The sequence below is a fragment of the Podarcis vaucheri genome (genome assembly GCF_965113315.1).
Source record: "Podarcis vaucheri genome assembly, chromosome: 10".
NCBI lineage: Eukaryota > Metazoa > Chordata > Lepidosauria > Squamata > Lacertidae > Podarcis > Podarcis vaucheri.
In genome coordinates, this window is record NC_138748.1 from 62,862,152 (window position 1) to 62,889,210 (window position 27,059).

At 45.7% G+C, this 27,059-nt stretch overlaps 1 protein-coding gene across 1 annotated transcript in view; it reads left to right on the plus strand.

Moving 5' to 3' along the window:
* ST8SIA1 (ST8 alpha-N-acetyl-neuraminide alpha-2,8-sialyltransferase 1) overlaps nucleotides 1-25,803 on the plus strand; it is a 92,880-nt gene extending 67,077 nt beyond the window's left edge. Inside the window, exon 5 of the mRNA XM_082239219.1 lies at nucleotides 24,808-25,803. Within this exon, the coding sequence (XP_082095345.1) occupies nucleotides 24,808-25,273 (466 nt within the window). The 3' untranslated portion in view covers nucleotides 25,274-25,803. The remainder of the gene's footprint in view (nucleotides 1-24,807) is intronic.
* Nucleotides 25,804-27,059: the final 1,256 nt, after the last annotated feature.

Below are 27,059 nucleotides of genomic sequence, written 5' to 3' on the forward strand. Positions count from 1 at the left end.
AACACTGTGACCCATATAGTTTGGACCTTCGAAATAATTTCATGTCCAATATATATTTTTTTATTCAGTTAACCTAGCATCCAGTCATGTGGCAGCTCTCCTAAAGCAGAGGGAGCCAAGTTGTGGGCCTTTGCTCTTATAATTCCTGACCAGGGGCCATGCTTCCTGGGGCTGTAGGAAGTTGCCGTCCACAACATTTGAAGGACGACATGTTGGCTCCCCCATTATAAATAATTTTTGGTGCCTCACCCTCCGTTTCGTAGATCCTCCCGGGGATGGCCATCTTATTTGTAAAGTCTCCACACGTATTCTGGATGACTAAGACGCAAGCCAGCTGCTCCGTCGAGTTAAGCTACCAGAGTGCAAGACATAGAAAACACGTTAGTGCATTTGTCCCTGTTTTATTTAATTAGCAGGGGATAATTTTAGACTGCCTGTACTTTTGACTGCTCGGAGGGCTAGTTGCTTGCTGTGATTTTCAGCTGGTGGTCGAATTTTGAGCACAGGATTTGATCCCATCTGTCTGCCCTGTTCAAGGTAGCACTACAAAAACATTTCAAATCTTTTATCTTGCTAAGGTATAAGCACTGGGGTCCTAACTCCATGCAGCCTCCTCAGTCCCCTGTTTGACTCAGAAACTGGTGCCAATGTGGAAACCAAGCTTTGGGTTAGCTGTTGTTTCTTTCTCTCTGTGTATGTCCTTTAACATGTCACTTTTACGAAATTTTGCAAGTGCTGTGTCCAAAATTAATACTGTGACAAGATAACCTGTGTGCCTTCTCGGTCACCTGCCCCAGTGCTAACTGTTGATGGGCAATTCTTTTTTTTTTGGGGGGGGAATTATTAAGCAATTTCAACATAACAACTTAACAAACCATATAATCACATACATTATTTTCACCTTTCCTGCCTTCCATCCCTCCCCCCCCCAACCAGGGACTTCCCTCAGCTCCTCTCTCTGATTTCTCTGCACATATTATTCTCTGCGTGTTATAAAATTATACATATCCTTGCCTTATCTATCTATCATGTTATCAACCAATAAATTTGTCTATGTTTATTCAAAACCTGCCAAGGAGTCCAGTTCATTTTGTTGTCTTTTTAGATAATTTGTAAAAAGTTCCCATTCTTCCTTAAAGTCACAGTTGTCCTTGTCCCACAGTTTGTATGTCAATTTAGCCAACTCTGCATAGCTCACCCATTTTTCTTGCCACTGTTCTTTCGCTGGGATTTCCTCATTCTTCCATCCTTCAAATAGAGGATTTGTAACGTAGGACAAATGACAACGCTATTCAGTTTCCCCATCCCCATGTTTAAATTCCCTCAAGATGCTAAGAGATCTAAGCTTTGAAATAGCCAGGCCCATCAGTCTGAGAGGTTATGTCAGGCATAGCCAACTGGTCCTTTGCGGGTATGCCACTAGCCATTCGCAGGAAGATGCCCCCCCCCAACAAACAAAAAACAACTGTTGTCACTCCCTCCTAAAAAAGCTCAACTTTGGACACTGTCTCCCCAAAAAGCTTGACAACTATTGGCAATAACAATAGGTAGATCACTGCCATTTTTTAAATACTGGGAGTAGATCGCAGTCACTTGGGAGTTGGACATGCCTGGGTTATCCAGTATATTTGAAGGAGCATCTTCACCCCCATCGTTCTACCTGGATGCTGAAGTCCAGTGCCGAGGGCCTTCTGGTGGTTCCCTCACTGCGAGAAGCCAAGTTGCAGGGAACCAGGCAGAGGGCCTTCTTGGTAGTGGCACCCGCCTTGTGGAACACCCTCCCACCAGATGTCAAAGAGAAGAACAACTACCAGACTTTTAGAAGACATCTGACGGCAGCCCTGTTTAGGGAAGCTTTTAATGTTTAATGGAGTACTGTATTTTTGTATTTTGTTGGAAGCTGCCCAGAGTGGCTGGGGAAGTCCAGCCAGATGGGTAGGGTATAAATAAATTATTATTATTATTATTATTATTATTATTATTATTATTCTCATTTAATGATCCCCTTGAGTGTGAGGCATTGAGTAGACAGGCAGGAAAAATTGGTTTTGAGGCAGAAACTTCCAAGGGCCACATCATCTTTATTCTCGTCGTCTGTTGGGAACGAATCTTTTGGAACAGTAGACAGAAAATTAGGGGTTTGTTTCTAGTGCTCATCCCCTGGTCAATGCAGAAATAAAACTGCATTATGGTCATACAACCCAAACAAAGATGTGCTTTTGTTCAGTTTTTCAGCCAAGGTTGGCTCTCAAGGAGGCTTTCCAAAAGGCAATATAATCAGGGATGTGGGGAGGTGTTGATGACAGCCCCCTCAGTAGTCAATGTAATTCAGATTCCAGCAACTGGAAGAGAGTTGGATGAAACTGTAAATTTTGGTCTTCTCAGTTTGTCATTTTCCCCGTCTCACATTCAGTTTTCCACTTTTCTGCAGCAGTTGGCAATTCTTGAAAATGCACCAGCATTCTAGTGTGAATTTCTCTTAATAAACACCTTTGGGCTAATATATGCTTTTTGGAAACAGATTTATCCCTGAGATACTGTATTCTAGCGTTGTTTTATTTTATTAACCTTGAAAAGGTTAATTGAGACACAGTGATTTATTGGATCGAGATTTGTTTGCAATAAAGATCAGCGTTCTTGGTCGTATCCTGTTCTGAAAACGCAAGGCCCCGTCCTCCGCAACTCCAGCCAGAAGCTTCACCTTTTAGATGTCTATTTCCCTCACTGGGGAAGCAAAGGGTACTGCTAATTATTCTCCAATGTTTGCTAGCAAATGCAAAGTGAGATATTCTCTCTCTGAAGAATCAGCCTTAATTAGCTTAACCGCACTGTTTTGCGAGGCCATTTGAATAATGACGGGGCTGAGCACACGATCCATTCTTCAATTCATAGATTAAAAGGAGTGTGGGAAAGAATGCTGATTAAGGGAAGTCTGCGCATTTTGGTTCTCACATCCTTGGGGAATCAATGGGCCGCTTGACACATTGCCGGGTCCAAAAAAGAACACAACTGCTTCATAGCTCAGATATGGAACACGTGGTTTGCATCTCCAGTTCAAAGAAGAGTCAGGTAGCAGGTGGGGTGAAAGGACCCTGGATAGCTACTGCCAGTCAGAGTAGACAATACTAAGCAAAATGGACCTCACATATACACTAAGTAAAAGAATATAAGTTTTACCACTCATCTCCCCTTTTTCTTCTTCCCCAGTTTTATTTTGTATATCAGGTCCTCCCTTAAAGAGGGCACGTTTTGCGGTGAGACCTGGCAACCAAACCCTGTGTTGTGGGTGGGTTTGATTGGATAGCCACAACACCCGATTGGTAGGTCCCTTGATGCAGGGTTCAATCAGGCCAATGGGATGCAGGCTAAACAGATCAAAGGACCTATTTATGCCCATGCACGTGACCCAGACCTTACTCTTTCAGTGCGTGCATCGGAATACCCGCCCACCTCTCCCTATTTTTAGGGCTTGCTGCGCTTGACCTTGCTATGCCGTCGTGTGTCGTCTGTCGTTGGGACAGGGGCACGGCAGGAATTTTCTCCACTCGGCTGATTGGCAGGTGCCATTTGGGTTTCGCCTGCCGCGTAGCAAATCGTCACAACTTGTAAGGTTGAGGATAGACTCTGGTTCAGGTGATAGGGATGGGAGAACGCTCTCGCCATCCCTATGTGAAGGGTATTCTGTTAAAGGAATCCAGGGACTCGATGGTTTGGTCAACCCTGTGAGGGGGGGGTGCCCGTGTCTGAGTCCAGAGGGACATCTGGGTGGTGGACATAGCCTGTTCTCAGCTTTCCGCTCATCCAGGTGTTCACCCTTGGCTGACCTATGCTGGTGCCCTGGGTCAACGCTACCTGCAGCGGTTCAGGGAGCTAGTCGAACCAGAGCCTATGCAACCACTTACTTGCTGTAATCAATAAAGTTGTGGCCTAAATTCTGCCAAAAACCAAACCAAAATTTGAGTCTTGTTTGAATTTATTTAAGGGGGAGGTTTAATGGTCTGAACACGCAAACACATCAAATGTAACGGATCTATAGAAAAAAACTCTACAGCCTGAAAAACAGACAATGCACGTACTTTTGTAAACTAAGAAAAATATTTAATAAAAATAATATTAAAATAATAATAATAATACTGAGCTAGATGGGACAGGATCACTTTAGTGCAAAATGGCTGAATTAGAACTGAAATTCTATTATGTTGGTTTAGGCCTGAATCAAGATAACGGTGTGGTGAGGTTGTTGGAGCAAGTATTGGTCAGAGATTGTTTTCACTGGTGATGTCAGAGATTGAATCTTGGTCCTTCTGTATGTTCCCGTGCGTGTCTGGAAGTTTTGAGTTAGGTCCCTGTCTAGGAAGAAGTATGGAAATCTGCTATGGCTGGGATTTGGTCTGGAAACAAATGGGGTGGAATGATTCTAAACCAAGCCCTGGCCGACCCACTGCAGTCCTATCTGCTCTGAAAATAGCACAGAAGTCAAGGCTGATTATAGTGTGGGGACTTCTCTAGGCCTTGCTACATATACTTAGAGACTCTGTCATAGTGACACGTGGGTTCCTTGATAGTTCTGGAGGCCTTGGAGCAGATGCAAACATGCCTTACATCCCTGAGAAGGAAACGTGTAGTGTGGACTCTGGGATACATGTGAACTTGCCTTATACTAAGCCAAACCACTAAACCATGGCCAGTGTTGTCTACTACTCTGACTGGAAGTGGCTCCAAACAGAGCTGAGTCAAAATTTCGCAGGTTGTTTCCCCCCCCCTCTTGAGAAAATGTCACTGGTGGAATCCAGCAGAAGGGTTCCTCCAAGTTCTCCATCCACAAACTGAGTACATTTCCAAGCACAATTCAGAGTGTTGGTGCTGACCTAAAGCCCTAAACAGCCTTGGTCCAGTATACCTGAAGGAGCATCTCCACCCCCATCATTCTGCCCGGACACTGAGGTCCAGCGCCGAGGGCCTTCTGGCGGTTCCCTCACTGCGAGAGGCCAAGTTGCAGGGAACCAGGCAGAGGGCCTTCTCGGTAGTGGCGCCTGCCTTGTGGAACGCCCTCCCATCAGATGTCAAGGAAATAAGCAGCTACCTGACCTCTAGAAGACATCTGAAGGCAGCCCTGTTTAGGGAAGTTTTAACGTTTGATGTTTTATTATGTTTCTATATCTGTTGGAAGCTGCCCAGAGTTGCTGGGGCAACCCAGTCAGATGGGCAGGGTACAATTATTATTATTATTATTATTATTATTATTATTATTATTATTGAACAGGCTGGAGAATTTCAAGAGGCACAGCTGCTGTTTCAGATAACCACCTTCCCCAGCCCTGTTAGGAGATGCTTAAGATTGGGACTTTATATGTACAAATGCAAGTGCACTACCACTAAGCTATGACCCCTGTTCCTAGTTTTTTGTGTGCAAGGATGACCATAGCATTTGAACCCATGCCTTATATTGAATCAGACCATTGGTCCATCCATCTAGCCCAGTATTCTCCACTGTGGTTTGCCACTGCCTGGAACTCATGAAGGAGGCCACTGCCCCCCTAAGATTTTGTTCCAACTGGAGATTCAGGAGACCAAAGACCAGAGGCTTGGTGCAAGCAAAAGGGTTCGCGTTCTGCCACTTGGTCTATCCCACCACCCCACTACCCAATTTCCAATAGCTCCTCTTTCTTTAAAATTATTCAGGGAAATGTGTTCATTTCGGAATTTCCAATTTGGCGCCTCCACTGCAGCGCTGTGATAGATTGTTATTTTGCGTGCACGATAATTACTGTTTCCACTGGTGCCGACAAGCCTTCCCTATGAATAAAATTATGCATCTCAGCAGGAGCTGCATTTCAAATCAATAGCGGTGATGAAACACGTACAGTTTGTTCCATCTGAAAACATGCCAGCCCACCTGCATAAATTGAGCGCTTTGTAATCTGCTGGATACATGGGTGGCTTTTTCGAAAGGGCAGCGCAGGGCTGTTGATGAATAAACCTTTTTGTCCACATCTTGCAGGAAAGGCCCTTCCTGAGATCATGACTCCTTGTGAGAGAAGGGGCTGATTCTTGAGATCAGTGGAGGGCAATCCAAGGTCCTAAAGGGATTCCTAAATCTCATGCTTACCAACTGAGCTCTCCTTTCATTGGATTCTGCTGCTCGGCAGGTTTCATGGAAGCAGAAATAGGAGAGTTTAGGCAGGGGCGGAGCTACCTGCCCCAGCACCCATGGTGTCGCAGGGGCGGGGCTAGCTGCCCGCACAGCAACCGTGGGGGGGGGGTGCGCCGCTAGCCGCCCGCATGGTGAGCGTGGGGGGTGGCACTGCTAGCCTCCCACACGGTGAGTGTCCCTAGCTGCCTGCCGCCTGCCCACAGAGCGTCAGGAGGGGCGCTGCTAGCTGCACATGCAACGAGAGTTGGGGGGTGCCACTAGCCGCCTGCCGCAGCATTGCCCCTAGCCGCCTGCCACCTGCGCAGTGAGCGTCCGAGGGCGCTGCCCAGTCAGCGAGTGTGGGTGGGGGTGGTACAGGGATGTCACCTGCCCTCACGGCTGACACCCGGTCCGCACCGCACCCGCCTTCCTCCGCCAGTGAGTTTAGGAAGGCTGATTTTGACCTTTGTTGCCCAGAAGTGGAAGAAGAAGAGGAGTTTGGATTTGATATCCCGCTTTATCCCTACCCGAAGGAGTCTCAAAGCGGCTAACAATCTCCTTTTCCCTTCCTCCCCCACAACAAACACTCTGTGAGGTGAGTGAGACGGAGAGACTTCAGAGAAGCATGACTGGCCCAAGGTCACCCAGCAGCTGCATGTGGAGGAGAAGGGAAGCGAACCCGGTTCACCAGATTACGAGACTACCGCTCTTAACCTCTACACCACACTGGCTCTCGTGCCTAAGTGGATTAGGCAACAGACCACCAGCATTCACCTCTGGACTGCACTGAATGGGGGAGAATGCTTAAGAAAGGGACCCTGAATTTGGCAGCATGGGACCCTGCTTTCACACTCTTCATATATTTTATTTATCGATTGCAGTTACATCCCACATTTTCTCAAAGGAGCTCAAGGTGACCTCTTGCACCCCATTTTATCCTCACAACAGCCCTGTGATGTATTCTAGGCTGAGAGGCAGTGACTGACTCAAGGTCACCCTAGTGAGCTTCATGGCCGAGTGGAAGACTTGAACCCTGGTCTCCTAGGTCCTAGTCCGATGCGTTAACCATGCCAGCCATCCCCACCCCAGGCGCAGGTTTTGGTTTGGGAGCTGCATCACAAAATTCTGAGAAGTGCAAATTTTTGAAAGGCAGCGGCATTTCAGCTCACGTCTTGTTTTTGGAAGCAGAAATTAGGAAGGTTTGCCTTAAGGTGTGACCCAAAATAGATTTCTTCCCCCATCTTCACTACTCAGGGCTTAACTTGTAGACACGAATTGTGCTGAGGTAACCCAAGGTTTGTTCAAGTGAAATTACCACGTAGAAGCAAAGCAGACTTCAGTCAGTAATCACACAGCTCAAAGATGGAGTTAACTCTTTATTAGCAAAAACATGAGCTCCTCAGAATTGGTTGAGTGTCAGGCCTAATGAGCAGGGCAACTCATTCCCAGCGGTCTTCCTCCATGAAAACCATTTGTTGGGGCTGAAAGTCCCAGCCTCCCCACCAGGGCTTTCCCCAAGCAATCAGAGACTGTGCCTGTGCGCAGCCAACCTCTACTCTGTCCCTTTCATGCCTCTTCTTGTTCTGGGAGCGGGGAGGGGAGCTTGTTGCAGCAGGAGGGGACAACACCTGTGACTCTTCATCTGCCTGTCTTATCTCTTCCTCTTGGGCTCCCACATCCCACTCTCCCGCTTCAGCTTCTGCCTCTGATTCTGATTCTGGATTTCTCTCTGCCACAGACTCTTGTAGCTCACTACGTTTTGCTACCTCTTCAGCTTCTGACACCTCCTCTTCCCCGTCCTCTCCCTCTTCTCCCTCTGCCCACTGTTTGCATGTCAAGGTCCCCAGGGCCACCCCAAGAACTCACACATCACACAGAATTTTTTGTTTAAGATTTTTGGCATAATTTGGCCACAACTTTATTAAAATACAAATTTGTGAGTGGTTGCTTAGGCATTGGTTGCGACTATCTGCCCCCACCATGGGGGACGGACTGACGTTCCGCACGATGTGAAAGTCAGAATAGGGGAATACACTTGGGGGTACGCGGAGCAGGGAACCTGCCCTCACCCCAAATGCAACCAGGAGCTCATTGCTATGGCCTGAGCCCCCTTGACAGAGTGGACAAGCAATAGTTAGCCCCCAATTCCTTTAACGGAATCCCTTGCAGCAGCAGCATTAGAGGGGCAGGCGCAGCCAATCCATGCCCCTCAACCAACCAAACCATAAACCAATGCCTAACCGCAACCTTACAAGTTGTGATGATTTGCTATGCAGTAGGCAAAAACCAAATGGCCCCAGCCAGCCAGCCAGATGGACAAAATTCCTACCGGGCCCCTGCCTCAAGAGCAGAGGACCCCATGACAGGCATAGCAAGGTCAAAGCAAACAACCCTAATTCTAGGGAGGGGGGGGGGACGGGCAATCTGATGCACGGGCGAAAAGAGGAAGCCCTAGCCTCGTGCAAGGAGTTTTAGCATTTCTGGCTGTCAATCAACAAATGGCAACATTAACTTCTTCCCAACAACAAGGGAAGCCCCAGTTGCATCAGTGGCCAACGATCAACTAGCCCGCCCCCAACTTTGGAGTGTCCTGGCGGCCCCCACCGCAACACGTGTTCTCCATGAAGGAGAACACGCTTTGTCATCCCACCACCAGTCCCCTGGCTCTGAGACCTCTTCCCTTGGAGTTTCCCCAGCTGATTCCTTCCACCATCCCCCTGCTTCCAACCAGTCCATGACAGCTGCCTTATATTGACTCAGATCATTGATCCACCTAGCTCAGTACTGCCTCCTGGCAGTGGCCCGCCAGAATGTCAGGCAGAGGTCTCTCCCATCCCTTCTTGGAGATGCCAGGGATCAAACCGGGGACCTTCTGCAGGCAAGGCAGGTGCCCTAGCACTGAGCCACAAAGCTTGTGTGGCTTTAAACCTGTCCCTGAGTTGACCCTGTTGGGTTCTGAAATTCAGAGAGTGGTAAAGAGCCGGCTGATGCAATGCTTATTATAAGCTTCCAGGAGCTGCTCTCTCCTCCTCTCTTCTTCCACATAATAACAGTAATCAAACACAGCTTAGCTCATCACGACAAATCCCGCCATCGCTCACAAGAGATGCAGAGTTTATGTAATGACTCCTATCACCAGCAAACTGATCCAAATGATTAACGACGGAGTCATAGCAGGGTTTCCATTCAAAAGGAAGGATTTCCAGGAATTTTGTTTTTTCTAAATGCAAAAGGGGAGACTTTAGATGTATTGAATACCACACAGGATCCTAGGCGTTGCACCGTGACATTGAAACAGACAGGGGGAATGCCTGCAAACAGGAACGTTTACCTCTTTCCCCCCTGCAAATGTGTTGTTGATATTGCAAGCAGGTTGTTGGCAACAGCCCCCCCCCCCCATTTTATTACTTATTTTACTAAATTCATATAGGGTCGTAGAATTCTAGAGGAGTAGTGATAGGCACCAACTGAGGAACCCCCATGGGACGAAGGCTCAGAGCCCAGGGAGTGGTGGTGGGACAATGATGAGTGGTCAGAAGGAGAAGACTAGGACAAGGTCTAGATGATGTCAGCGCATTAGAACACTATTCGGAATGCTTTCATTTAAAAACAGAATGAAAGCAATAATGACAATAGCAAACAAAACAAATATACACAATCTTGCATTAAAAAGGAAAAGTGAGTTATTGTAACTTGGAAGTGATCAACAACGGCATGCTTTCTTATTTTTTTAAACTACATTATTTAATGATATTACAATTATAAAATAGATAATGATACATTAATCAACATTTTATTAACCTGCATTACTTTAAGCACTCATTGAGCATAACCACCTATCAGAAGCGGAAGCAGGAGAGGAGGGGGCCAAGAGGCAGCGATGGTGAAGAAGCCAGGGGGTCTCCCCCTCCTGCTGCAACAAGCTCCCCTCCCTGCCAGTCTTCTCCCTCTGACCATCCATTGTCATTCCACCACCTCTCCCCGAGCTATGAGCCTTTCCCCCTTGGGGGTTCCCTAGATAGTGCCACCCACCATTCCTGTGCGTGCAGCCAGTCCCATGAAACCAACAGAGATTGCTGTGGCATCAAAACCTTCCTCCTCCATTGGCATGGTACGGATCCAGGCACCCTCTGTGCCCCCTCTGCTTGTTGATGTTTTTAAAGGCAAGGCTAAAGATGTGGATCATGTCAGAAGTCGTTTTGCCCATATTGTGGATGCAGCATTTTTCAGAGGGTAATTAAAGGTGAAAGGGATTAATGTTGATGACGCAATAGTCAAGTTGCCTGCATGTATTTTGGAGCTGTTTGCTGGGGCAAATGCACTGGTCTGCTGTTCAAAATTTTGTTTTGCAAATGATGGGATATCTGTTGCCAAATGATACAATTATATTATCACTGAATTGTTTCCAATGAATAGTTCCAGAGCTAGGTTTGGAAGTGGTTTAAAATTTAGTGACAGCAACAACAATAATAATTGCTAAAGCTTTGTAGAAAAACTCAATACAGTACCATCAATTTTAAATCAATTTAAAAGGATCTGGAAGATATTTTAGGTAACTTGCTGTCCTTTAAATATTCTTCCATCATTGTAACATCACCTTGCTTTCTTCGATATAGCTCTGTATAATAGCTTACAAATTGGTTTCTTATCTCTTTTGGATAATCCATAATTTTACCATTAACATTTAATTTATTTATGCTGCTCTCTTCTTGCTTCTTCTTTAACTGCCATGCCAACAATCTTCCAGGTTTCTTAGCAAACTCAAAAAAAATTGTCTTGAATTTGTTTTAATCTTCCATTCTGTTTCTTGATTCATTATCATCGAAAGTTGGGTTTGAATCAGTTTAATATTATACTTTATCGATTCCTTCCCGGGGGGAGCCAGTGTGGTGTAGTGGTTAAGAGCGGTAGATTCGTAATCTGGTGAACCAGGTTTGATTCCCTGCTCCTCCACATGCAGCTGCTGGGTGACCTTGGGCTAGTCTCTCAGCCCCACTCACCTCACAGAGTGTTTGTTATGGGGGAGGAAGGGAAAAGAGAATGTTAGCCGCTTTGAGACTCCTTCGGGTAGTGATAAAGCGGGATATCAAATCCAAACTCTTCTTCTTCTTCTTCTTCTTCTTCTTCTTCTTCTTCTTCTTCTTTTTGACAAGTTTTTTCTCGTTTTTAATCAGTTCCCCTAGCAATTCCTGTGGAATTTTTTTAAATTACATTTTGCAATGAATAATGTGCAGGACAATGTATATCAATATAATTTCTTGTAATATAATAGTACTTTGATTATGCTATATATCTACACACATATTTCTTTACTCCATGCATTATTTATTATTTGTTGTTGTTATTATTCTAATAAAAAGGGACCATTAAAAAAGTGAAAAGGGGAAGGAAGCAATGTCATTAAGAGTAGCAGCGTCCCAGATGGAAAAATGGAAGGCAGAGCTGTCAAGTGAGTGATGAAGAAGAGGAAATAGCTATCAGCAATTGTCCAAGATAACAATGGACCTTATAAACATATGAGCAAAAGAGGTGAGGCCAAAGAATACCGATTTAGGGAGGAAATCAAACAAACAAATAGAGTTAGGACCTTTTGGCAGGAAATTCCAAAAAGATCTGAGTGTCTCTATGGTCCCTAGAAAGAGAAACAAAAGCAGAAATTGAGAGGAACCCACCCAATTCCCACATCAGTGGGGCAATCCGTGTTTTGTTTAGCATGTTCATTTATAGCAGGGGTGGCCAACTCCCAAGAGACTGCGATCTACTCACAAAATTAAAAACTGGATTAAAGAATCATGGCAAGAAAAATTGATGGACTATGCAGAGCTGGCAAAACTGACATCTAAACTACGGGACAAGGCTAACTGTGACTTTAAGGATGAATGGGAACCCTTTACAAAGTATCTGAAGACGCAACAAAGCGAACTGGACTCCTTGGCGCGTTTTGAATAAACATTCACAAACTTTTTATTGATAATAATCAGCTAAATAGTTTGAGGATCTATACAACTTTGTAACAACTTTGTAACATGCAGAAAACAGCAGTCTCAGAGAAACCAAAGACTGGAACTGAGGGAAGTCGGGGGGTGAGGGTGGGTGGGTTTTTTTGGGGGGGGAGGGAGGGAAAATGTGTGTGGGGGGGAACAAGGATGATATGTGTTTGGGATAATAAAATGGCAGTGATCTGGGAGGTTCAGGGCAAAGTTGTTGAGCTTTTTTTTAGGGAGAAGGAAAGCCCTCTTTTTGGGGAGTTCAAGTCCAAGCTGTTGCCCGTTTTTAAGAGAAAAAGAAAAAGGGAAACAGACACTCACCAGCAGATTGTAGACTGACCAACAGACAATAGACCTATCTTCTGTTCTGGAGGGCGGGGTAAAGGACCCAACAATCAACCTTGATCTACCAAAAACTCCCGGGGATCTACCAGTCAGCCGCGATCAACCTGTTGGATATCCCTGATTTATAGCAAGGGGTGGTGAACCTGTGGCCCTCCGGGTGTTGCTGCATTGGCCATGTTGGCCGTGGCTGTTGGGAGTTAGAGTTCAACAACATCTGGAGGGTCACAACTTCCCCCAGACCTTCTGTAGGGAGGGAGGAGAAGCAAACCCACCAGAGAGCTGCTTTCATTTTCCATCGAAGCAGAAACCCCTCGCAAAGAACTTTAGAAAATGTGTTTCATTGTGTAGACTAGTTGAGATGGCTTTATTGCATTTCTTGTGGAGGTAAACCAGTTCAAGATATTTGGGACAGTAAAGTGGTCTGTCGATGTTGCAGCTGGGGCAGAGGAAAGCGTCCGGTTGTGCTTCTTCAGATGCCCCATGGCATTGCTTCTCTCTGTGCTCCTCCCAGCGGCCATTTCTTCTCTGGCCTCAGGTCCCGGACACGAATGCAGCAAGCTGACGGTTTAATTGTACTTAGATTTATTAGTTTACACAGTAGTCCCATTGAGAGCTCTCACGGAGCCCTGCTCATCTGAGGAAGGTCTTGAAACGACTGAAGGGTGGGCTTTTCCCCCCAGCAGGAAATCCGGCACCGTTCGGCCTGCCTCTTCTTGGCCTGACGCCAAGCTTGGACTCTGCTCCTTTGGTGTGTTTTGGGAGACACGGGAGCTAATTGAGTGTCTGGAGGCGGTAGGAGGATGGATGGCGGCTAACAGACTGAGGTTGAATCCTGACAAGACAGAAGTACTGTTTTGGGGGGACAGGAGGCGGGCAGGTGTGGGGGATTCCCTGGTCCTGAATGGGGCAACTGTGCCCCTGAAGGACCAGGTGCGCTGCCTGAGAGTCATTTTGGACTCACAGCTGTCCATGGAGGCACAGGTCAATTCTGTGGCCAGGGCAGCTGCTTACCAGCTCCATCTGGTACGCAGGCTGAGACCCTCCCTGCCCGCAGACTGTCTCGCCAGAGTGGTGCATGCTCTAGTTATCTCCCGCTTGGACTACTGCAATGCGTTTTATGTGGGGTTACCTTTGAAGGTGACTCGGAAACTACAACTAATCCAGAGACCATATAGCATGGGTCTTGAAAGACCTACATTGGCTCCCAATACGTTTCTGAGCACGATTCAAAGTGTTGGTGCTGACGTTTAAAGCCCTAAACGGCCTCGGCCCAGTATACCTGAAGGAGCGTCTCCACCCCCATCGTTCTACCCGGACACTGAGTCCAGCGCCGAGGGCCTTCTGGCGGTTCCCTCACTGCAAGAAGCCAAGTTACAGGGAACCAGGCAGAGGGCCTTCTCGGTAGTGGCGCCCTCCCTGTGGAACGCCCTCCCACCAGATGTCAAAGAGAACAACAACTACCAGTCTTTTAGAAGACATCTGAAGGCAGCCCTGTTTAGGGAAGCTTTTAATGTTTGATGTATTACAGTATTTTAATATTTTTTGGAAGCCGCCCAGAGTGGCTGGGGAAGCCCAGTCAGATGGGTGGGGTATAAATAAATTATTATTATTATTATTATTATTATTATTATTATTATTATTATTATTCCCTGTCTTCTTCTGAAACACTCTCCCCCCTCCGCAGTGCTAAGGCTGGAGGCTGCAAACTCTCTAGAGCCTGGTTTGTGTCAGCATGATCTGCTCTGTCCTGATTATTAGTAATATCCAAGGTAACACGATGACCCAGTACAACAATACGGTGTCAATATAAACTCTTTATATAATCTATGCAAAACATTGAACAGTATGAAATATTTGAAATATGCACTCTCTGCAAAACCAAATAAACGGGAATCTTACAAATCTCTGAAAATCACAAAATATGCACTCTTGATGGATTCTCTTGAAAACATAGAACCAAATAAACATAAATAAGTCTCTGAAAGTCTTTCTAGACTATGCAAGTCTCTGAAAGAAGCAATGGGTCAGATTCTTATCTGGTAAAAACAAGCCATAAATCTTTATGACGTCCAATGCTGCCAAAGTGGTCTGCAAACAGACATAGTGAACAGCGGTTCTGGATATACCCACTGTTTCGTGAAATTCTTCTTTAGCACAGCAGAAGGATACAGAAATGCTTCATAAAACCATCTATATGGTGAATGGAATTGTATAACACAATTGCTATGGAGCAGTGGTCATAAAGTTATGGTGCCTGGCTTGTGTCAGCGTGATCTGCTCTGTCCTGATTATTTACAGCCTCTTCTCCTTGAGGAGGGGGCCCCATTGGGCTTCCATCTCTGTTGGCATGGAAAGGAGGCTATTCTCCTCCTTCCTCCCCCCTTCCTCTTCACCTTCGCTGTTGCCCTGGAAAGGCATGTCTCTTACACCTGAGTGCTGCTGTTGTTGTTGTTTAGTCGTGTCCGACTCTCCATGACCCCATGGACCAGAGCACGCCAGGCACTCCTGTCTTCCACTGCCTCCCGCAGTTTGGTCAAACTCATGCTGGTAGCTTCGAGAACACTGTCCAACCATCTCGTCCTCTGTCATCCCCTTCTCCTTGTGCCCTCCATCTTTCCCAACATCAGGGTCTTTTCCAGGGAGTCTTTTCTTCTCATGAGGTGGCCAAAGTATTGGAGCCTCAGCTTCACAATCTATCCTTCCAGTGAGCACTCAGGGTTGATTTCCTTAAGAATGGATAGGTTTGATCTTCTTGCAGTCCATGGGACTCTGAAGAGTCGCCTCCAGCACCATAATTCAAAAGCATCAATTCTTCGGCGATCAGCCTTCTTTATGGTCCAGCTCTCACTTCCATACATCACTACTGGGAAAAGCATAGCTTTAACTATACGGACCTTTGTCGGCAAGGTGATGTCTCTGCTTTTTAAGATGCTGTCTAGGTTTGTCATTGCTTTTCTCCCAAGAATCAGGCGTCTTTTAATTTCGTGGCTGCTGTCATCATCTGCAGTGATCATGGAGCCCAAGAAAGTAAAATCTCTCACTGCCTCCATTTCTTCCCCTTCTATTTGCCAGGAGGTGATGGGCCCAGTGGCCACAATCTTCGTTTTTTTGATGTTGAGCTTCAAACTATATTTTGCGCTCTCCTCTTTCACCCTCATTAAAAGGTTCTTTAATTCCTCCTCACTTTCTGCCATCAATGTTGTGTCATCTGCATATCTGAGGTTGTTGATATTTCTTCTGGCAATCTTAATTCCAGCTAGGGATTCATCCAGCCCAGCCTTTTGATTGCCGCTACAGACAATAAAATCAACACCATCATTGTTGGGGCTGCCAACGAAATGGTGTTAGACTACAGTTCCCATCATCCCCTACCATTGGCCATATTGGCTGGGGTTGTTTGACATTGGAGTCCCATGACGCCTTGAAAGCACCAAGTTGCCTTCCCCGATAAATGGCAATAATGTTCTTCGTTCTCGCAGTGCACTTGCATAGCCAAACAGCACCACCGACACAGACAGACAAGAGGAAGGTATCGGCAAGCTTGAGGAAACCCTAAGTTATCTGAAAACAAACAAATTCCTTCCAGTAGCACCTGAAAGACCAACTAAGTTAGTTCTTGGTATGAGCTTTCGTGTGCATGCACACTTCTTCAGAAACAGAAGTTGCCAGATCCTTCTATATAGTGAGAAGGTGGGGAGGGGTATTACTCAGAAGGGTGGTGGGAATGGGAGATTGGCAGATAGCTGAGATGAGCCTGTTGACGACTCTTAACGACTGCAATAGGTCTTACAGGAAAAGGCAAGGGGTGAGAAGGTGAAAAATGGCTTAGTCACGGACATAAATCTGACATCAAGAATCACAAAACAGAGAAACCAGTAGGAGAACACTTCAATCTCCCAGGACATTCTATACAAGATCTCAAAGTAGCTGTTTTACTACAAAGGAATTTCAGAAATAGACTGGAAAGAGAAGCTGCTGAATTGCAACTCATTACCAAACTTAAAACCACGGAGAGACCAGGTCTGAACAAAGACATTGGATTCTTATCTCATTATACCTGAAGAAGTGTGCATGCATACGAAAGCTCATACCAAGAACTAACTTAGTTGGTCTTTAAGGTGCTACTGGAAGGAATTTTTTTATTTTGACTATGGCAGACCAACACGGCTACCTATCTGTTATTTGAAAACGTATTTGGAGAGGGGAGTCATAAAAGGTGGGGATCAAATGAAGACCGAGGATCCTTAGGGACCATGGAATACTGGCTTTTGGAGGGGAGGGAGAGTGGAAAGCCACAGAGGATGGAATGGCCGTATCCCAGAGAAGGAATGCAGGAATGCAATTTTCAAATTCCCAAAATGAGGGGTGCCAGAAAGTTGTAACATGACTTGGGAATTCAAAAGATGTTTGGGCTAAATTAATACCATTTGGTTTTGCTAGGCAAGTGAAACGTGTGTAAAATTGCAAAAGAGATCATTAAACATGATTGCCAAGTACTTTCAGTTATATATGTGTATCATTATCATTATTGGCTGTTTTTATTATTTAGCATTACCTGACGTTTTCAGACGGTAAAATTAAAATTCTTCGGTTTTCCTAAAGCAGTTTATGTGCTTCTTCATCAGATGTACTGTAGACTTAGCAAGCGAAATGTTGTCCAGCCATGGAAATAATAACAGATTTGGGTTCCTCACACCCAGAAACAAACCCCTCGCTGAAGAAATTGGCAAAAAAATAAATCCAAACAAGTTTCATTCCTTAAAATGGCACACCCCGATTGGCACACTGCAACAATATTTTATTTTATTTTTTTTGCTTATCCCGCTTGCTGTATGCATTTATCATGCCGTTTCCCTGGATGCTTTTATTTATTTATTTTAACTGTATTCTTGTTCTGCCGCTGGACTCGGTACACTTTGATTGAAAATGAAATGCATCTCACCCCAGAGAGCATCATTCCACCAAGGAACTGCAAAGCTGAGCTGGGTTCCTGTCTTGCGAAGGGCACTAGGTGCGTAGAAAGAAACTCTGGAGTGTGTTTTTTTGCTGAGCTTAACGATGCCCAAAGGAACAGAGGCAGGCTAGAACAGTGAGGAGGTGGTTCTGGTGGAAGAGTTCCTCCTCTCAGACAAAACAAGTAGAAACTGAACCCACATAACCGCAGCGTTATCCGTTTTTTTGTAGTAAATAAGTGCTCTGGGATAATAGCCTGAGACAGAGCAACTGGGAGAGGCAGGAGCCTAGATGTGGGTGGATAAACTACTGTTTGTGCTTACTTGGATAAATTAGTTTACAGTGAGGAAAAGAGAGAGGATCATAACGATGAACTGCGTGGGGAAGACTGAATGCACCGTGAACATTTTCCAAGGAAAGAGGTTGCCTTATACTACATTAGACCATTGGCCCACCTAGGCCAACACAGTTGGTGGCTGTCAAGCAGAGGCCATTGCGGATTTGATGAGGAAAGCCCTGTAGCTCAGGGGTAGAGCATCTGCTTTGCATGCAGAAGGTACCAGGTTCAATCCCCAGCATCTCCAGGTAGGGCGGCTGTCAGGGAACTCTGTGCGAAGTCTGGCAAGCTGCTGCCAGCTAGTGTCAGGTAGTGAGGTATATGGTCCAACAGTCTCCCTCAGATTAAGGCAGCATCCTAGGTTTCTGTGCCAGCCTAGCAGATTGGTATCTTTCTTTCTTACAGATGGCAAGGGTCAAACACAGCCTGCAAGGTCTATATTTGATGGCCTGGTTTGAACACCATGGTCAACCATTGTTTAGCATGTCCTGAACAGCCCACCATGAGCCTTGGGCTCGCACACCCTCCATCCTCCTCCAGCACAGCTTCAGGGAGGAATATGGCACCATTAATTTCCAGTTTAGATTAACTGTAGCTGGTCGTGTCATCCAAACCCAGCCAACTGGCTAATGTTAATTATGGAGCTTATTTGGAAATTTAAATTCAAACCTTGGCCTATTAGCCTGCCTTGTCTAAGGAAAACATAGTTAATACCAGGCATCCCCAAACTCGGCCCTCCAGATGATTTCATAGAATCATAGAATCATAGAGTTGGAAGAGACCACAAGGGCCATCGAGTCCAACCCCCTGCCAAGCAGGAAACACCATCAGAGCACTCCTGACATATGGTTGTCAAGCCTCTGCTTAAAGACCTCCAAAGTAGGAGACTCCACGACACTCCTTGGCAGCAAATTCCACTGTCGAACAGCTCTTACTGTCAGGAAGTTCTTCCTAATGTTTAGGTGGAATCTTCTTTCTTGTAGTTTGGATCCATTGCTCCGTGCCCGCTTCTCTGGAGCAGCAGAAAACAACCTTTCTCCCTCCTCTATGTGACATCCTTTTATATATTTGAACATGGCTATCATATCACCCCTTAACCTCCTCTTCTCCAGGCTAAACATGCCCAGCTCCCTTAGCCGTTCCTCATAAGGCATCGTTTCCAGGACTTTGACCATTTTGGTTGCCCTCCTCTGGACACATTCCAGTTTGTCAATGTCCTTCTTGAATTGTGGTGCCCAGAACTGGACACAGTACTCCAGGTGAGGTCTGACCAGAGCAGAATACAGTGGCACTATTACTTCCCTTGATCTAGATGCTATACTCCTATTGATGCAGCCCAGAATTGCATTGGCTTTTTTAGCTGCCGCGTCACACTGTTGGCTCATGTCAAGTTTGTGGTCAACCAAGACTCCTAGATCATTTTCACATGTACTGCTCTCAAGCCTCTCATTTTTTTTTGCCCAAGTGCAATACTTTACATTTCTCCCTGTTAAAATTCATTTTGTTTGTTTTTGCCCAGTTCTTGGGACTACAACTCCCATCATCCCTAGCTAACAGGACCAGTGGTCAAGGATGATGGGAATTGTAGTCCCAAAACATCTGGAGGGCCGAGTTTGGGGATGCCTGGTTAATACTAACCACAATTTAGAGTTTGGAGATGACAGCGTGCTAAACTGGTTACTCAGAAGCAGATGTTTTCAATCTTTGTGGCTGCAAAAGAGGAGGGCAAGGGCCAGTGGTTTGCTGTGGCTCATCCTCATCATGCTAAACTATGGTTTAGTGTGATGTCTGAACACAGCCTACAGAGGAGGCCCAAATGGGTTGCTTCTGTGAGTGTACTGTGAAGAGCAACCTGAGTCTCCTCCAGTGGATGCCTGGCAAAGGAGACATGTGCTACGATATAATGGTGTTCCACCTTCCTTTCCACCCATATTAAAAGAAAAGCAGCAACCAATGAATTGAAATTGCAGTGAAGAAATGTGGGGAACCAGTCCAAGAGATCTGGAGGACGCCCCATTGACTGGCTCTGGTCTATACCCTGAGTATTACAACAACCTCAGCCCCACATGCGTATATAGCACTGGAAGTCAGGAGAACTAAATAAACAGACCTCCCTGAAATGTGCTGCATTTGAGGTGAGATACGAAATGCCTGTTGATATTGGCCCAATCTCACATCCCAAACTGAATGACACGTGTGCCCATCGCAGACACCATTTCTTGATTTTGAAAGCCGTAGGCATTGCAATTAAACCCATGGAAGGGGAGAAATAAGGCATGCACACACATTACAGTGGTACCTGGGGTTAGGTACTTAATTCATTCCGGAGCTCCGTTCTTAACCTGAAACTGTTCTTAACCTGAAGCACCACTTTAGCTAATGGGGCCTCCTTCTGCTGCCATGCCGCCGGAGTACGATTTCTGTTCTCACCCTGAAGCAAAGTTCTTAACCTGAGGTACTATATCTGGGTTAGCGGAGTCTGTAACCTGAAGCGTATGTAACCTGAAGTGTATGTAACTTGAGGTACCACTGTACTTGCTTGTATGGGATCCAAAAGATTGGATACCTACTGGAGCGTGCCAGAAACTGGGTTTGGTGAAGGGTCCACCAGTGGCTATTAGCCATGGCAACTTAGCACAGCCTCCACAATCCAGAAGGTGTCCATTGAGGGTGCCAATCTCTATCAGGTTTGATTTGTGAACCCACGGGTATCTAGCCAGATACTACACTAGATTGGATTTACCATTAGTCCCCCCCCCCAAAAAATGCTAATTAGAGATAAATCTGTAATATAAGCAGCATGTAAAATGGGAAGAAATGGAAATACCTGAGAGAGTGGGAAGCCAGGTTTATTTTTTGGGTGTGTGTGTATTAAATTAGTTTTAATTGGAGTTGTCGTGTTATAAATTTGAAAAATGAATAAAAATTAATTGGCAAAAAAAAAGGATTTACCATTAGTCCAATCCCACATCATATGTGTTAAACCCAGCTATTCCGAGAATATGACATTTGCATTTAAATAGAAGCAAGAAATGCACTCTCCCGAGCCAGATGTGCTTCTAATTCTGGCTCGCTTTTTTGGGATAATAGTAGCAATGTTTTCTTATTAAGCTTAGCTTCTCTTTTATCTTCCTCGCATAATGTTTATGTCAGGGCTTATGATGCCTCACCAGACTCTGATGGCACCCATGACCCGCAAAGTCGCTATTTCAGCATTTCATATAGTTAATTACAGGATGAGTTGATGTAGGAGGGAAAGGGTAGCTATGAGCAGCCTCAAAGCAAGCCACAGCTGGTTTTGTTGAAACCTAAATGAATATTTGGAAAGCACCCAACTTTCTATTGCTTATAGCAGGGATAGCCTACAGGACGCCCTCCAGATGTTAATAGACTACAACTTCCATCATCCCTGACTATTGACCATGCTGTCTGCAGCTGATGGAAGTAGGTGTTCAATATCTGGAAGCTGCCGCATTGGCTACCACTGGCTTACACAGAGGAGATGTCAGGTCCATAGATTTGCTGCCAGTTATTATCTCTTGCAAAGCTTGTACAGTGGTACCTCAGGTTACAAAGACCTCGGGTTACAAACACTTCGGGTTACAGACTCCACTAACCCAGAAGTAGTACCTCAGGTTAAGAACTTTACCTCAGGATGAGAACAGAAATCGCTCACTGGCACCGGGAGGCCTCATTAGCTAAAGTGGTACCTCAGGTTAAGAACAGTTTCAGGTTAAGAATGGATCTCCACAACGAATTAAGTTCGGAACCAGAGGTACCACAGTATTGAGCTGCCCCACATTACTTTGTGACAAAACTGCCAACCCAACTGCCATCTTCCTCTCTATTTGGATTTAAATCTTCTACTGGGTGAATTGTGGAGACAACCGCTGGTCTACATGTAACAACATAGAGCAAAACTGGAAAGACAGGGCTATCAGCAAGAGCAGAAGTCAAACTGTGTCTCCTCCTCCTCCTCTCTTCCTAGTTGTTGTTGTTGTTGTTGTTTAGTCGTTTAGTCGTGTCCGACTCTTCGTGACCCCATGGACCAGAGCATGCCAGGCTCTCCTGTCTTCCACTGCCTCCCGCAGTTTGGTCAAACTCATGCTGGTAGCTTCGCGAACACTGTCCAACCATCTCGTCCTCTGTCGTCCCCTTCTCCTTGTGCCCTCCATCTTCCCCAACATCAGGGTCTTTTCCAGGGAGTCTTCTCTTCTCATGAGGTGGCCAAAGTCTTGGAGCCTCAGCTTCAGGATCTGTCCTTCCAGTGAGCACTCAGGGCTGATTTCCTTCAGAATGGAGAGGTTTGATCTTCTTGCAGTCCATGGGACTCTCAAGAGTCTCTCCCTAGTAAGGCGTTGTTAAAACAAGAACACCCTCATCTTATATGAAGTTTCCTTGATCCAGGGGTGGGGAACTACAGGAACTGATTCTGACTTAAGGAACTCTTTGAGGAATTCCATGGCTGTGCATGCTCTACTGTTGCTATACCTACCGCATTACAAAGTAGTTCTTTATCATATTTAACGCCATGATTTTTTTATATCAGAGGGATGAAGTGGAAAGGCTTATTATTATTATTATTATTAGTAGTAGTAGTAGTAGTAGTAGTAGTATACCCTTCATTTGAAGTTCCCAGGGCAGTTCACAACAGAAAAATACAAAGCAAGAATACCGAGTGATTGCTAATATTTCCTTGTTTGGCCAGAGCAGACTGCATGGCTTTTTAGTTTCTGATGGCCCATAGGCCTGGGGCCTCTTGGCTGCCCGTATTTCTTCCCATCTGCCGAACTGGGCCCTGTGCCTGTTGAAAAGTTGGCTCCCAGCGTTGTTGTCTAAGATAATTGCGAACGCCCCTTCTGTGTGGCCTTGCTGGCCTGCTGGCACTTCCAAACGCTTTGCTCTTGGTTGCATCTGCTGCAGTTCCTCTGCCAGGATGGCAAATGATGTGAAGAGGCGAGGACAATAATTCATGGTAATCCACTGGGCATTCAGCTCATGACAAAGCCCGTCACACCGAAAGTCAGTACGCAAAGCCCGATGCCAGGGAAAGAAAGAGAACAAAGGGATCGGCTTCCTGTGTTAACTTATAGAATTTGCTCCCTGGGGAGCCAGTGATGGCCACCAACTGGGATGGCTTTAGAAGAAGATTAGAGGCATGCATGGGGCTTACGTTATCAGTGGCTCCTGGCTACAGTAGTGATGTTCTGCCTTCACTGTTGGAAGCAGCATGTGTCTGAATATCAGGTACTGGAAACTCGAGGAGAGGTGAAAGCGCTCTTTGCAGACTTCCCACAGGGATCTGGTTGGCCGCTGTGAGAATGGGATCCTGGACCTGTTGGGCTGCTGGCCTGAACCAGCAAGGCTCTGCTTGTGTGCTCACATTCTCCATTTCTGCAAAGGGTAAACATTAGGGTGGGGCAATGCAGTGGCATAGTGTGGGGGGTGCAGGGGGGGCCGGCCACACCAGGCGCAACATCTGGGGGTTAGGGTTAGGGGGCGCAAATCCACGGGTTAGGGGGCGCAAATCCACGGGTTAGGGGGTGCAAATTACTTGCCTTGCCCCGGGTGCTGACAACCCATGCTACACCACTGGGGCAATGTCTGCTTTTCAACATCGTCATATATCACTGGCTAAACATTGCAATACAGTGGTACCTCAGGTTAAGAACTTAATTTGTTCTGGAGGTCCGTTCTTAATCTGAAACTGTTCTTAACCTGAAGTACCACTTTAGCTAATGGGGCCTGCCACCGCGCAATTTCTGTTTTCATCCTGAGGTAAAGTTCTTAACCTGAGGTACTATTTCTGGGTTAGCAGAGTCTGTAACCTGAAGTGTCTGTAACCCAAGGTACCACTGTGTACTGATATATCAGAATGGAGCTATGTACAGTGGTACTTTGGGTTAAGAACTTAATTTGTTCCGGAGGTCCGTTCTTAACCTGAAACTGTTCTTAACCTGAAGCACCACTTTAGCTAATGGGGCCTCCCGCTGCTGCTGCGCCGCTGGAGCACGAGTTCTGTTCTCATCCTGAAGCAAAGTTCTTAACCCAAGGTACTATTTCTGGGTTAGTGGAGTCTGTAACCTGAAGCGTATGTAACCCGAGGTACCACTGTATAGGCATTAGCTGGCTTCATGGTTTTACCCACATTGTGATTTTTGCATAGCTCGCACACGCACGTGCATGCGCGCACACACACACACGTACAAAAAATTCTTTACGATATATTGCCAGCTCAAGAATTATGAAACTGATATCACAATATGGATTTCAATCTGGTTTTAGATGAAATATTGATACATCTCGCCCAGCCCTAGTAAACATGATGAAATGGGAAAACAGAAACACGAGGGGAGGGGAGGGGGGAGGTCTACATTCTATTTTTTGAATTTATAAAATACTGTGATTATAAAATTTGAAAATAAAATATATTTTTTAAAAAAGGAAAACAGAAACACCAACCTGGTTGATAGAGCAGAAACATTTCAATCATAGCTATCAGTACAGTGGTGCCTCGCAAGACGAAATAAATCCGTTCCGCGAGTCTCTTCGTCTAGCGGTTTTTTTGTCTTGCGAAGCAACCCTACTAGCGGATTAGCGCTATTAGCGGTTTAGCGGCTTTTAAAGGCTTAGCGGCTAAAAGGCTATTAGCGGCTTAGTGACTTAGAAAAGGGGGGGGAGGGGGAAAAAATCGCAAGACTCGCAAGACTTTTTCGTTTTGCGAAGCAAGCCCATAGGGAAATTCGTCTTGCGAAGCGCATCGAAAAATGGAAAACCCTTTCGTCTAGTGGGTTTTTCGTCTTGCGAGGCATTCGTCTTGCGGGGCACCACTGTATGTACAATTTCTTTCCAAATCAGCATTTGAATCTAGGGTGTAAACCATTTGCTTTTTTGGAAGTGTTATATTTCCCCCCCCCCAAAATCTTCTTTGGTCTCAAAAAGCGTTCTCCATCAGTACTTCAAGGCCTTTTCAAACTGTTTTGAATTGATTTTAAGGCATTGACTTGTTATTCATCTCCCCCCCCATCCCTGCCCTTGCTGTTTTTGAACAGGTTCCAGAACCTTCTTTGGTCCCGAAAAGCCTTTGTGGACAGTGTTAAAGTCTACAACCAGAGCTACATCTATATGCCGGCCTTCTCCATGAAAGCGGGGACAGAGCCCTCTCTCAGGGTCTACTACACCCTAGCAGATGTTGGCGCCAGGCAAAAGGTGATTTTCGCCAACCCAAACTTCTTGCGCAACATCGGAAAGTTCTGGAAGAACAAAGGAATCCATGGAAAGCGGCTGTCGACGGGCCTCTTCCTGGTCAGTGCAGCCCTGGGTTTGTGTGAAGAAGTAACGATTTATGGGTTCTGGCCCTTTTCGATGGACCTGCATGGGAAGTTTATAAGTCACCACTACTACGACAACATCTTGCCGGATTCGTGGTTTCACGCTATGCCGGAGGAATTCCTACAGCTGTGGTTTCTCCACAAAAGTGGCGTGTTGCGAATGCAGCTGGAACATTGTGAAGCCTGAGAAGCTGGGTCTGAGGGAGTTGGTGTGTCTCGCCAAACGAACAAACTGGGGAAAGGCTGCGGGGACTCAAAACCCAACCTTAAAATGGGATTTGCATGGAATGCTACAATAACAGTTGCTCCATTGATAACTTGAAGATGGACAGAGGAGTCAGAGTCCTCACGGGTAGTGTTTTGTGAGGTGATTGGTGGTTATCTCAGCAAAACGGCGGGATTTGACTGGGTGTTGCCAACGTTGCGACTCAAGAGCATCAAGCAGTTTGAAGAGGGGGAGGGGGTAACAAAGGGCTTTTGCTGAGTATTTCATATTGCTCAGATTTAAGACTGGCAACCCATTCAATTGGGGATATGGTTTCCTTTTGGTTTCCTTTTTTTTGTTTCCAAAGCTGGATTTTGAAAGGTGCCTGGAGTCAACCATTCCTGTTTCTTTCAGGGAGTATTGAACAAGTCATAGGACAGTGCCAATTTTTCTTTCCTTTTTTTGTTTGTTTTGTTTCGTTTTTAAAGAAAATGACAGGTTACTCCTTTCAATAGCAGTATTCTCCAGTCCTTGTAGCATAAACTGGGAAACCTTTTTTTAAAAGAAATGTGAATGTTTTTTAAGCAAAATATTTATTTTTTGATGAAACAAATTGCCCGGTCTTTCCACACAGGCCTATTGCTGTAAGGTAATAGTTGCTGTCGAGCAGTCCAGATTGCTCTTGGTCATAAAACCCAAACCTATTTGATCCCACGGTGCAGAACTGGGCACAATTCTGAGCTGGCCTCGCATTGTCAAAATGCCGAGTACCTGCACATTTGAGAAGCAAGAATCTGGCCTGGTTGATAGACCCTGGGCAGTCAGTTCCTGTTTTTGTAGACACTTAACTGGAAGCCAGTTTTGCAATGCCTGAAAGTTGCGTGCTGGGTTTCCAGTATGGGCTTCATCCTTACATTCCTTTGCATTCCAGGCCCACCAAGAAGGTGGTGCATTGTACTTAAGAATCAGAACTGCTGTTCAGACTTTGGGGAGGAACCACAGGTTCAATCTCCCAGGATCAATCTCTCCAAAACAGAGGGTCCTAGGTCGCAGTAGGAAAGGACCTTCTTGCGTGAAACCCACAATGGTGGCCTGGCCATGTATAATGCAAACTTCACTTTGCAATTGTAACTTTCTTTGATTCATGTCAATGCTGTCTTATTTTGACCACGGTTTGTGCTTAACCCAAACATTAGCCATCTCATTTCCTTCTCCCTGGCCACCCCCAGCAAAATGATGGAGCTGATTGATTCAGTTTATATATGTGAACTTTGTAGCTGCAGTGAGGAGCCGTAAGCCAAGACTGATGGTTTTCTCATTGCAACACTTTGCCTAAGTGTCAGATGGGCGCAAGCTGCCAATGATGATGTCACCTGCATATTTCCAGCCCTTGAATACCTGCCATTCATTTCAGCAGTGCTTGCAAAGGGGGGAAGCGTTTTGGTGATTTCTTCATACTGGAAAACAGCCACGTCTAGGGTTCGTCAGACTAATAAGACCCCGAGCGCAAGCAGACGGTTAGACAAAGCTAAGGGCTTATTCCCAGAAATGCATGTAAGTCAGGTCCAAGCAGGGCAAGAAAATTGCTCACCAAAATTCCCAGTTTTGCGCCTGCAAATTATGGTGTTGAATACTTTCCAGTATTCTCTGGATGCTCCCATATTTTCCGAATCTCCACTGAATATTAATTAGGGATTCAGCCTCTGATAAAGAAAAACAAAGAGCATATGCTTCCCCGCCCTCACAATAAAAAAAAATAGCTTTATTC